This window comes from Ovis canadensis, chromosome 5, assembly GCF_042477335.2.
Source record: "Ovis canadensis isolate MfBH-ARS-UI-01 breed Bighorn chromosome 5, ARS-UI_OviCan_v2, whole genome shotgun sequence".
Classification (NCBI taxonomy): domain Eukaryota; kingdom Metazoa; phylum Chordata; class Mammalia; order Artiodactyla; family Bovidae; genus Ovis; species Ovis canadensis.
In genome coordinates, this window is record NC_091249.1 from 122,291,299 (window position 1) to 122,304,425 (window position 13,127).

General features: G+C 42.8%; 1 protein-coding gene across 1 annotated transcript in view; it reads left to right on the plus strand.

Moving 5' to 3' along the window:
• Window positions 1–348: 348 nt before the first annotated feature.
• Window positions 349–13,127, plus strand: part of SLC25A46 (solute carrier family 25 member 46) — a 30,217-nt gene continuing 17,438 nt past the window's right edge. Inside the window, exons 1-5 of the mRNA XM_069592675.1 lie at window positions 349–2,230; window positions 5,154–5,196; window positions 6,135–6,192; window positions 9,045–9,122; window positions 9,569–9,669. Of these exons, the coding sequence (XP_069448776.1) occupies window positions 1,963–2,230; window positions 5,154–5,196; window positions 6,135–6,192; window positions 9,045–9,122; window positions 9,569–9,669 (548 nt within the window). The 5' untranslated portion in view covers window positions 349–1,962. The remainder of the gene's footprint in view (window positions 2,231–5,153; window positions 5,197–6,134; window positions 6,193–9,044; window positions 9,123–9,568; window positions 9,670–13,127) is intronic.

Here is a 13,127-nt window from a genome sequence, read left to right on the forward strand (position 1 = left end):
CACCGCACATGGTTTATATTTTACACCATTCCAGAAAGAATGAGTTACTTTTTTCTCACTTTGCACAATATTGTGTATTGCCCTTTTAAACACTGTTATTTTTATAGAGAAAAAATGGTTATTACTCAAATTTGCCTTTCTCCAGTTACACAGATACTTGTTCATTTAACTATTGCCCATTTGCATTAAATAAGTTGTCTCTTCATGTACTTTTCTTATGTTTCTACTGCTTTCCCCTTACTGTTGAGAGTTCACTTTTACAGTAAAGTAATCCATTGTCCAAACTACGCTCAAGCGTCATTTTCCCAGGTTGTGGTTTGTCTTTAAATTTTGATTATTGTGTTTTTACTTTTTTATCTCATGCAGAAATTTAAATTTTGTATGGTCAAGTTGATTACTCTTTCTCTACACTGCTTTTGACTTTGCTGTCACCTTCAGAAAGTTTTCCAATCCACTATCTGAAAAATATTCACCAAGTATTCTTTCAATATTCAATCTTCAAAAGCTAAAAAAAAAAAAAAAAAAGGCAATATATTACAGCTGGAATTCATATAACAGTAGGTTGTGAGGTGAGGCTGTTGTTTCTTCCTCTCAAGCGGCTACCCAGTTATCCTCCTTTTAATAAGCCATCCTTTCTCCAGTGACATAGATGTGAAGTTGTGAGATGCCCTTGTTTTTATATGACAAGTATATATATGTACATACACAGAGAGGACTTTTTCTCTTCCTTTTAATAAACAATAAGTTTTGGGCCTGAGCCAATCCCAATCTTGAGCCATCATTCTTAAGGAACACAGATATATCTTTATTACGTTCAGTAACTAACTGGATATTAGATATCCAGTAATTAGGTACTAGCGTTGGAATAATACTGAATACACTTACTAAGGAAAAGAATACATTTTCCCAGTCACGTTACAACTCAAGAATGTCAGTCCACTCAAGACGAAGCTGATGATTACTCTGAAAAAAAAAAAGAAAGGTTCGCTCGTGGAAGACTGAGAATAGTGCGTCAGAGTTCTCTGAAAGCCCTCAGAATCCTGGGCGGCCTGGGGAAGAAAGGACCGAGGAAGAACCCATGCTGGGCTCGTTGAGATCTAAGGAGACACATGCTGCCAAAACAGCCCATGGAGCTAATAAAAACAGGTAGTAGATGACTCTTTTAGAAGTCCTCTTAATTTTCAACTAGGTGTCAGTTTTGAACAGTGTCGCTTGGGATTTAAATATGCCCCTGACTTGAGAAGCAGAAGGCAAAATAAAAAAAACAAAACTACAGTAACTATCCAAAGTCGTTCTGTGGCCTTAGAAAAGGAAGATGCTTAATTCCTAAGTCCTGGAGAACAGTTCGTATTTTGGGGTGGAGCCAGGAGGGCAGGAACGAGGAGCTTTCTCCCGCGACCTTCATTTCTAAGGCTTGCTCCAGCCTTCCACAGACTTCCGGGTTCACTGGGCCGAACGAGGCATCTCAGTAGATTTCAGTCGGAGCGCCAAGTACCGGAGGGAAAGCCAGGTGTGACCTTGTGGACACCGGCAACTGGAACCTCCAAGAGCGCCTTCGTGGCTGGCGGGGCATTCGCGAGAGAAATATAGACCTCGGGCCCCTGTGTGGGGCGAGGCACTTCCGGGTGAGACGCCCAACCGCGCGTCCTCTAGCTGAAGGCTCCTCTCGCCCGATCAGAGGCCTCCCTCCAAACCCCTAGCTCCTCCCATTTCCCGGCATCCTCCCACCTCCCGGCATCCTTCCCGCGGGCCGCCGCTCCGTGTGCCGCCGCGTTTCCTTAGCAACCGCGCCTCCCGCGGCCGCAGGAAGCGGTAGGGTCACGTGCTCCCTGCACGTCCGGGCTGGCGGCGTGACTTCCGGGTGTCAGGCTGCCCGGGCGCCGCGGCCGCTGAGGAGAGGCTGTGTGGCCCGGGTGGCGGCGGGCTCCGGGGCGGGCTGGCCTTATCCTGCCCCTGTGCGCGATGCATCCGCGGCGCCCGGACGGGTTCGACGGCTTGGGCTACCGGGGTGGGGCCCGGGACGAGCCGGGCTTCGGCGGCGCCTTTCCGGCGAGGTCCTTCAGCTCCGCGTCGGACCTGAGCCGCTGGGTGACCTCTCCCCCAGACATCCCGGGGAGCCGCAACCTGCACTGGGCCGAGGAGAGCCCGCCCCGCGGCGCGCCCGCCCCCTGCACGCCGCCCGAGGGCCCGGCGGAGGGGCCCTGCCCCGGCGGCGCGGGGCGCAGCGGCGGTGAGGGCCTGGGGGGCGTGCAGGGGGCGGGCGCCGGAGGGAAGGCGGGGAGGGCCTGCGGGGCGGCGGGGAGGGCCTGGAGGCCTCGGAGGGCTGGCGGGGTGGTCCGCGCGGAGCGGCAGGGAGGGACCCCGGGCGCTGGAGGGGCGGGGAGAGTGATCGGAGGCCAGGCGCCCGCAGACCACGGAGGCGCGACCCGCCGCGCCGCGCCGCCCCTTGGCGCTCCTTTCGCCCTCTGCCCCCGGAACAGGCCTCCGCCCTCTCCCTACTCCAGTGGTTTCTGGAGAGGCTTGCCATAACCTTGGCGTGGCAGCGATCACGGAAGGTTTCGGGATGCTACCTCGCATGCCCTGAATCCACAAAGGAGACTGGTTTGCTGTTTATGAGGACTCACATGAGAAATAGCTGATTGACCGTCCGCTGTATCACCTTCATTCCATTGATCAGTGGTGGCTTTGCGCTGTGCAAAGAACTTTCTCCGAGACCATAGGCAGTCTTGGGCTCAGAGCTTTCTCTACCACTCTTAAAAGCTGAGACTTTCTTATCTTTGTGTTCTCTTACTGTCCTCATCTTTAAGGTGTATAGAAGAATAATTCAGGGTTTTGTTAAAAAAAAAAAAACCCTACAAACAGAATGAGGTGTCAGTAATGCCTGAAACAGTGTGGACCACACAGTAGGCTAAAAGTCGGTCTTCTTTCCATGTAATCATAGGAGTTGTGTTTGTGTTCTAGATCCCAAACCACTACTATGTTTTCCCACCTCCTCTCTTTTTTTTTTTTTTACTTAAAAACTCCACTAAAGAATGAAAAACACTGAAGACATTTTCAAGATAAGAATTTGGAATCAAGACATAATTATTCTGTGCAATGTCAGAAGATCGGTTCAGTTCAGTCACTCAGTCGTGTCAGAGTCTGCGACCCCATAGACTGCAGCACGCCAGGCCTCCTTGTCAGAAGACAGATGTTTTAATTGCAACCCTATGTGATGTAGATATTTTCAACATCGTCTGGAGTCATAAAATGGAGATAATGGCTGCTGCATGTTCCCGTCTAAAAGTGTTAGAATAATAGATCACATCCTTAAGTATGATGTACATTGTAGACATACATTTTAGCCCCGTTTCTTCGACTAGGAAGTACAGTAACATTTATTTGGGTTACGGGGAGGAACAGATCGTACCGTCATCCAGTGAGGATGGATGGAGGATCAGTGACTTACTCAGTGTTATGTGTACAGTTAGGTTTTTACTCTGTCTAGTTCTGTTTTTTTCCCATAGGTCTCAGAAGGAGTACTGGAAAGTTATAAATTATTCAGAATGCATATGTGATTGCCTCACAGTTACCTTCTCAGGCAGTAAAGCTGACGTTTTATCTTTTCATAATTTATGCGCTGATGGTTATAATGAGATCTTAATATCCAGGGTTTTGTATGGAGTGTTTTGCAGCAGTTAAGAAGCTGATGAAAAACTCTGCAAAGAGGATAGAAGCCTGGGAGACTTAGTTAATACTAGTAAGCCTTCCTGACACCTTCCAGAGAATGTCAGTGGTATTTTTTTGTTCGTTTGTTGGATGACCTGTACAAACACAAAGGGAAAAGATGAAAGGAGGAAAGTATCTTAATTGGGCAAAAGAAGCCTCTGCCCTTGTACATTTTTCAAGGCAATGGTGGTTTCCCCAGAGATTGTTTACATGGTCTTGTTCTGCCTCTCAGGGAATAGTGAGGGCATCACTTCATTAGAAAGAGCAGAGATGAGAGGGAGGGATTGGAGAAGAGGGGAGTGAAAACAGAATGGGAGAAAAATCCCTTGTGAATATTTTAGCTGAAATTTAATGTCTAGTCTCTTGGGGTTTGATATTTCATCTTTATGATTTTAAGTTTTTCAGTTAGGGAAAAAAAAATTTATTTTCTCTTTTGACTGTAAACCCAGCTGTAAACCCTCCTGATCAGACTCTAACTGTGCCATGAGCAGCAGCACATATGTGCGCAGTAGTGTATCACAGAGACCTGATTTAGCTGCGTGTTCAGTCACTCAGTCAAGTCCGACTCTTTGCAACCCATGGGCTACAGGGTGTCAAGTGGCCTCTGTCCCTGGGACTTTTCAGGCGAGAGTACTGGAGTAGGTTGCCATATCCTTCTCCAGGAATTAAGCAGCTACTATCAAACTATTCTGGAGGAAAATGGCAACCCACTCCAGTATTGCCTGGAAAATCCCATGGACAGAGGAGCCTGGTGGGCTACAGTCATCGGGGTCACAAGAGAGTGGGACACGACTTAGCAACTAAAGAACAACACATCAAAGTCTTTAAAACTTGAGAAGAGAGCCTCTTTTCCCCATTTCAGCTACCCTAAGTGCTCTTTCAACTTAATTATATTCATGGGATGTTTTGCTTGCAACTGTTGGTGTAACACAGATACTTTCCACCAGTCACAGTGAATGACTGATTACAATACAGGAGGTATGGTTGATGAAAGTTATCAGTCAGAGTCCTCACTAGAAAAAAAAATTAGTTGGAAGTTGAAAACTAGTAGCTCTTGGCATTTACCTACAAACATGTTGGATTTGGTCTACATGAAATTTTAATCCTTTTTAAAATAGTTGCCAGCATTTTAAAATTGGAAGATACTATATAAAAATGAGAATATCTGTTTAGAAAAATCACAGCTTTGAAACCCTGAACTCAGAGTTCCATGTGACAACAATGAGTTGGATCTGAAAAGCAGTTAGGGAGTCTGCCCCTTGTAACTTGCCACAAGCCCCAGTGGAGCTCTTCACTCATTCAAATGACCTTTCTGGCCCCTGTCAAAATTTGATTTGGGGACATGGAGTTTAAATGAATGTCATGTTAGTAAAAAGATATTTTTTGTTCTTTTTTATGGTAAACCTAAATAATGGTTATGAGTAATCTTATTCCTTCTATTTTAGAGCAGTTGAATAGATTTGCTGGATTTGGTATTGGACTTGCAAGGTAATGTTTTGTCTAAAGATTTTTAATTCAAATTTTATTTAAAGTTTTTTTCTTTAATTTATAATGTTAAATAATTTGTATTACTTCCTTTAGATTGATTTTTGGAGAAGTAGCTAAATATTAAAAAGTGATGTGCAGAAAAAAATATTTAAGACCTATAATTTTCCCCCATAAGGATAGTGAAAATTCATTCAGTTTTCTAAACACAAAATAATTTAAAGGAATATTGTAAGAACTTTTCATGTGTCTGTCCAAAAAATAAAATGTAATTTTATCTCCCCCTCCGAAAACAAGTAATTTTGCATTGAACTTTTTTCCTCAACATCAGAATTATGACAAGATATTTAGCAGCATAGCATCTGTAGAATCAACATTTCCATATGTTGTAAAATATTGTGTAAATATAGTTTTTGAGATGTCTTTAGTATTTATTTTGTGATATTTGATTCAACTAGTGTTGATGTGATAAAGAGTTGATGTTAGAGAGGAAAAAAGAGCATAGCATCTAGGTTTCACCTAATATGTTCATTAAAATCCCTATAACTTAAGTGCAAAGTACATCCACACCAAAATTTATAGGATGGATGGCTCTTCTGATGAGAACTTTGTTCACAGCACATCCTCTGAAAGAAAGGGGAAGGGGCATTTAAATTGTCTAGGAAGTAAGTTTTCCATATCAGGCCTACAAGTGTATCGATAATTTCATCTTTATACTGTACATAGTAATATTATATGTTGTTTCTTTGCTTAGCAGTTTGCAAATCTGACTTTAGTTTTTTTTCATATTGAATCTTGTTATTGTTACAATGATTTGTAAACACGTCTAAACATTTGAAAACTCTGGTTTTTTACTTTTAAGAATAATGCATCACTTAAGTAGTACATGGTTCTTTAAGCATAAATCGCATGTGTTGTAAAGATGGGCCGCCCTTCTGTAGTCTTTTCACAGAAAACGTGCTGGCCCATCCCTGCATCGTTCTGCGCCGCCAGTGTCAGGTAAGCGTGCTTTCTGTGGTTTTCTAAGCAGTGACCCTAACCCTGATTTGATGTATAGGCCTCAGGTAAATGGCTGAGACCATGTAACCATTATTCCGTGTAATGTATACCGAAATGTATAATATGTCAGTTCTCAAACTTTTTGGTATTTGAAAGCTAAGTCTTAAAATTCGTTGAGGTCCCCAGAGAACGATTGTTCATGTAGGTTCAGTTCAGGCCGGTCGCGCAGTCGTGCCCAACCCTTGTGACCCCGTGGGCTGCAGCCCGCCAGGCCCCCCCGCCCCTCACCAGCTCCTGGAGACTCGCTTAGCCCCATGCCCATCGAGCCGGTGGTGCCGCCCAACCATCCTATCCTCTGTCGTCCCCTTCTCCTGCTCTCAATCTTTCCCAGCATCAGGGTCTTTTCCAGTGAGTTGGTTCTTTGCATCAGCTGGCCAAAGTATTGGAGCTTCAGCTTCAGCATCAGTCCTTCCAATGAACACCCAGGACTGATCTCCTTTAGGATGGGCTTGTTGGATCTCCTTGCAGTCCAAGGGACTCTAAAGAGTCTTCTCCAACACCACAGTTCAAAAGCATCAATTCTTCAGCATTCAGCTTTCTTCACAGTCCAACTCTCGCATTTATGGATTAAATCTACCAATATTTGCCATTTTAGAACCCCAAACTGGAAAAATTTATATATATATATATGTTTAATTCATTAAAAAAACAATAAATTGATGAGGTATTAGCATAAAGAACATTTTTATGAAAAATCACTATAACGTTTTTGAAAATACCTTTAATGCCTGGCATAATGGAAGCCAGCCAGATTGTCACATCTGTTGCTGCAGTCTGTTGCAACACATGGTTTTTGAAAGAAACAAGAAAGCCTAGCCTTATATACATACGTATTTAAAAATGGGAGTTTAGATAATTGGCAGATAAAGTTATTTGCAGTGTGAAATCCGAAACCACACAGATCAAATTTTTTTATACTCTTTTACATTAAAACCTATTGATCTGTCCTTCATGTCGAATGGGTTTCTTTTTACTCATCATGTGTGATTCTGTTATATCATGCATTGATTAATTGAAAAATATTGATTTACTGATTATATAATCTTCTAAATGTTATGACATTTGCTTTTACTGTATTAAAATACCACCATCATTACAATCACTATAAATCTCACCAGAAAAGTATTTTGAGTTTTGGTAGGTTCATGATAGTGGATATAGGGTTTCCAGATTTCTAATTTTTGCTCATAGGCTCAAATTTATCATTGGCAACTAATAATCTTGTTCTCTAATCAATGAGCCACTTTGTTTAGTTTTAAAAATATGTTTGTCCCAAGTAACTATAGTCTTCTTAGTTTTTCCAGGAAAAAAAAATGGTATTCCATGGAAAAAAGTGATTATTTTCAGACTTACAGCTCCATCAGACAAGTTCTTTTTCTTATGACAGCATATTCATTATGCAATACACAAAATATTAAATTAGAAAGATGATATGTACTCAGGAGTCAAGATTCTATAAAAGTCACTGCTTCACCAAGGACGTCTTTTAGGGAAAGTGGCTTTGCCTCTTCACACGTGAGTCAGATGAAGAATTCAATAAGCACGAAAATACCGTTTGGTGCCGCTGCCTTCAGTTATGCCAGAGTTAGCAGTTTTTCCCACTGTTGCTTTTGCACTATTATTGGAAATGTCAACACAATAACAAAGGAAATGATGCCTTAGTATCAAGAAAATAATTTTGAACACGTCTATCCCCTGAAAGGATAATGAGCTTTTGAGGGCTAGTGGGCCACACTGGCAAAAGCACCTATAGTATAACGTCATCTTTGAAAATTGAGTTAGAAAAGATAAATTAGTTTTTTTAAAAAAATAAGTTTATATGTTTAGCACCGAAATGTAAGCATATAGAGAGAATTCAGTATTTAAATAGTAGGAATAGTGCATATGCCCTGCTGCTAAGTCGCTTCAGTCGTGTCCGACTCTGTGCAACCCCATAGACAGCAGCCCACCAGGCTCCCCGTCCCTGGGATTCTCCAGGCAAGAGTACTGGAGTGGGTTGCCATTGCCTTCTCCAATGTATGAAAGTGAAAAGTGAAAGGGAAGTCGCCCAGTCGTGTCCGACCCTTAGCATAGACTGCAGCCTACCAGGCTCCTCCATCCATGGGATTTTCCAGGCAAGGGTGCTGGAGTGGGGTGCCACTGCCTTCTCCAATATATGCCCCAGAAGAGTGAATTTTAGACACATTTTTTTCATTGTGACAATATTGCATTGTAAGCCAGTGTATACATACATGAGTGATGTTTAAAAATGTTTTATAAAGTAGTACTTTCAGAGTGTGTGATGCATTCTGATACTCTTTTATTATGTCACCTAATGAACATTAGTTCTGATCCCCTATACTGATTTCATAATTTCCCAGTTGTTCATAGCTTGTTACTGCTTGCTGTGGAAGACAGAAGTCTGTTCCCAGAGTTCTTTGTGGTTCCTGTGTGTTAAATGGCACGAGCATTCTGCCACAGTGAATTTCATGCTGATATTTAAGGAAACATAAATATCAGACAGCAAAGCCTTCTTCATTATATAGTTTATTGCAGGCAGCCTCTTCACCAGCTGAGCTGTGAGGGAAGCCCGGATATGTTACACGTTGGTCCCTCAGGGCTGTGTGTGTGACCACATGTTCTTCACTTTTAAGTTATTTAGAGCGATTTCTAAAGTAGCTTTGCTTCTGCAGGATCCATGCTGACTTTACAATTGAGCTTTTGTTTATGCTGTGACTCCACTGTGTATCTTTGATGCTCTTATCTCTTGACAAAACAATAATAGAAAATAATCATAAATATCTTTTTCTCAGGTTAACTACCATGCTCGGCACTACCATCTCACCCCATTTACAGTCATCAATATTATGTACAGCTTCAACAAAACCCAGGTGAGAAAGCTGTCTATTCTAGTAAAGCTATTTATAATGTACCATTTGGCCTTAGTAACAGTTAAACCAACAATAATTCCTTTTAATTTAGTTACTGAAGATATTATAACTCTTATGCTAAAACTAACTTAACTGGGTAATGATATCTTTTGATATCACTGAATAATCAGTAACTTCACATCTTTGCCAAAATTAATTAAATATTAAGGGTATTTAATCCATATTAGAGATAATTAATTTGGAGTGTTTGTCTTGGCCTAAATGTAGGCCACCCAACAAATATTAAAGAAAGGAGGTAATTTACTTGTCATTCTCTACTAAAATGTTCTTAGAATAATGTCTTACTGGAAAATAGCAGAAAACATTTAATGTCAAGTTTTATTAAGAACTTCTGTATCCCCTTTTTAGGCATTAGCAGAAATAATGATAAGTTCTGTTCGTTTTAGGGACCAAGGGCCCTTTGGAAAGGAATGGGAAGCACATTTATTGTGCAGGGGATCGCACTTGGAGCAGAGGGGATAATCAGTGAATTCACACCTTTACCAAGGTACCTTTTAGCATTTTTCATTATTAGCTTCATATTAAAAATATGAAAAAATGATAGTTGCTGAAAATACCTTGAATTTGAAAACTTGCCTAAAGTAGCTAAGAGAAGAAACAGAGTCAATAATTATGTCTTATGGAATTGGTATGCGATAAAGAAAACCCTTCCTGGCCTAGTATCTATTGAGATACGTCTTTCAGCTCCTGCTGCTATGTATTCAGTTCAGTTCAGTCACTCAGTTGTGTCTGACTCTTTGCGAACCCCCGCCAGGTTCCTCTGTCCATGAAATTGTCCAGTCAACACTGGAGTGGATTGCCGTCTCCTCCATGGACTGTAGCCCGCCAGGCTCCTCTGTCTGTGGGATTTCCCAGGCATGGGTACGAGAGTGGTTTGCCATTTCCTTCTCCAGTGGCTCCTCCCGACCCAGGGATGGAGCCCGGGTCTCCTGCATTGCAGGCAGATTCTTCTCCAGCTGAGCTGCAGGGAAGCCCACATCATGATTCCTGCTGTAATTAAAGAAGCCCCTTTCGGCGTCCACGGGACACTTCACATTGATTTATCGGCAACAATTTATCTTTAAAACCTGAAGTCTGTGCTAGATCTGGAATTATGAGTAGGAGATAACTTGGCAGAGTAGGAGAGTCGAGGTGACAGTGTCCACAATTTTATGGAAATTGGAAAGTCTGAGTGGTAAGAAGTGTCTCGTGCTTAGAATATTGGGCTTGTATGGAGTAGGATAAGATGAAAAGCTGAGGTGCTAGACTGAAGCGTGGTTCTGCCTTTGTTAAGTGACTTAGATTTTATTGTCTATGGAGTTGGAAACCAAAGGTGGGGATTGTTTGCTTTTTTTAATATACAGGTTATTCGATCAAGGATATAGTCAAGTGGCAATGTTTAGAAAAAAGGACGTATGCAGACAGAGACTTACGGAAACTGTTATGGTAATATAGGCCAGATTGAGAAGGGTCTCAACTATGGAAAGAACAGGCTGGACAGACATTTCTGAAGTATAGTTGATAATACTGGGAGTGGGGCTATAGGAGAGTGGTCTAGCAGCAATGGCAGATTTCTCGACTGGAACTGAGTTGGGGATTCCTAAAGAAGAGTAAGCTGGAGTGGGAAAGATAAGGAAGGCAACTCTCAATAAATGAAGTCTGAGACATCCAAGGGGGCATGCCTAGAAGAGGCTGGAACTGTGGGTCAGAGTCCAGGGAAAATTTGAACCTGGAGGCGTGGCTTTTAAAATCTTCAGCTGAAGCTTGAAGGATGGGTAAATTTCCCTGAGGAGAAAGTGTAGATTACATGACAGAGTGAACCAAGGACAGAATCCTGGGCTCTATGTGGGGGTGGATGGATGGGTGGATGTGTAGAGAGAGATGCTAACAGAACAAGTTGGCAGTAGCAGGAAGCTAGAGGACAGTGGTGGCCTGGAAGCCGAGAGGGGCTCAGAGCCGTGGATTCTCCCGGAGGGAGGCGGCAGGAAGGTTCGGAATGTTTGCTCATGGGTCTCTCCTCTCTGAGACAGGATGAGGTGAAAGAAGGATGAGCACGGGGGTCAGAGTGAAAGAGCGTAAGACCAGTGACAGATGTTTGGGGCAGTCACAGCTCTGAGTGACCGAAGGGGAACTTTGCAAGGAATCTATGGAAATAACGTTAAGAGATAATGTTGGAGATCCCATAAATTTGTTTAGGGTGCTGTATAGCAGGACTCTGATTTTCTTAAACAATAGTAAACCCCAGGGGTGGAGTTAAAGACCAAATGGTTTTTCAGTCCAGAATTGGCCCCTGGCAGGGTTAATTTTTTGGATTGGCAAGGACCTGAGGGAGCTGAAGGTGCAGCCACTAGCATCTGAGACTTGAGATTCAGCCTTCATAGGGAAGGAACTAGAGACAGAAGAGGCTGGTATCAGGCTGTTTGCCACTGTGAGTGCTTTCAAAGGACCACATAGCCTTGAAGTTCCTTTAACACAGCTTTGCAAAATATTGCAAACAAAAACGTTTCATCAGCTGAAAGTTGCTCCTCTCATACTTTAAAAAAAATGTGAATTTCTAACCTTCAATAATTTTACCCCATTGCTTTTTATATCACACATAAGTTTGAAATGTAGTACGTGTCATCAAATGTCCTTGACATTCTCCTACAAACACACAATTCAATTTGTCATTATTCATTCATTAGTGAGATTATTTTATTTTAACGTATGTCCCTTACACTAGGTCCCAACCTTTAGGGTCACAGATTGCTTTTTTTCTTCCCCTTACTGTATACCTAATTTTGAGCACATAGTAGGGATTCAGGAAATAGCTAAATAAAAATTTAACAAAATTCAGTGATTTCTGTATTATAAAGAATTCTGTATTTGCAGTCAGAACACTGTTGGTCCTGGCTATACTGCATCTGGGCTACCCCAGTGGCTCATTGGTGAAGAACCTGCCTGTAGTGCAGGAGCCACAGGAAACATGGGTTTGATCTGTGGGGCAGGAGATTCCCTGGAGAAGGAAGTGGCTACCCACTCCAGAATTCTCTCGCAGAGAATCCCACGGACAGAGGAGCCTGGTGGGCTGCGGTCCGTAGGGTTGCAGAGAGTCACACCCGGCTGAGTCCAGCGGCTTAGCGTGCACGTGCACGCTGCATGCTGCTTTCTAGTTCTGGAACCTTAGGGACGCACGGCATGTCCCTACGGCAGAGACGAAGCAGTAGCTTTAGCTTCAGATTAAGGGAAGGGAAGAGGAAAATGGGAATGAGAAGACAGAATTTTGTTATCTAACTTTCTTATTCTCTAGGCACAGACACATCAGTTGTGTGGGTATATATTTTCTCCTGGTCATTTTGATCTTATTAAAGAAGACACAAAAGGTTATCTTTGAGCTTTTCTACTCGGGTTAAGTTTTGTTGGTAAATCTCACTCATCACTTCATTTATTTATTCATCTCATATTTCCTGAGTCCCTACTATGTGCTGCTGCTGCTGCTAAGTCGCTTCAGTCGTGTCCGACTCTGTGCGACCCCATAGACGGCAGCCCACCAGGCTCCCCCATCCCTGGGATTCTCCAGGCAAGAACACTGGAGTGGGCTGCCATTTCCTTCTCCAAGGGATGAAAGTGAAAAGTGAAAGTGAAGTCACCCAGTCGTGTCCGACTCTTAGTGACCCCATGGACTGCAGCCCACCAGGCTCCTCTGTCCATGGGATTCTCCAGGCGAGAGCGCTGGAGGGGGCGCCGTCACCTTCTCTGCTGCTCTGTGCTAGATCCTCGCTGACCCAGGCATATACACACAGTGAGGAGAAGAAACCAAAGGTCCCTTCGACCATGACCTTTGGGAGCTAGTGTAAGGGACATATGTTACGTAAAATAATCCCCCTAATGAATGAATAATGACAAATTGAGATTTGTTCTCTAAAGGAAAAGAATACGGTTCCATGAGAGTGATAGAGGGTTAGGAACAGTGTCGCTAAGAAAGTG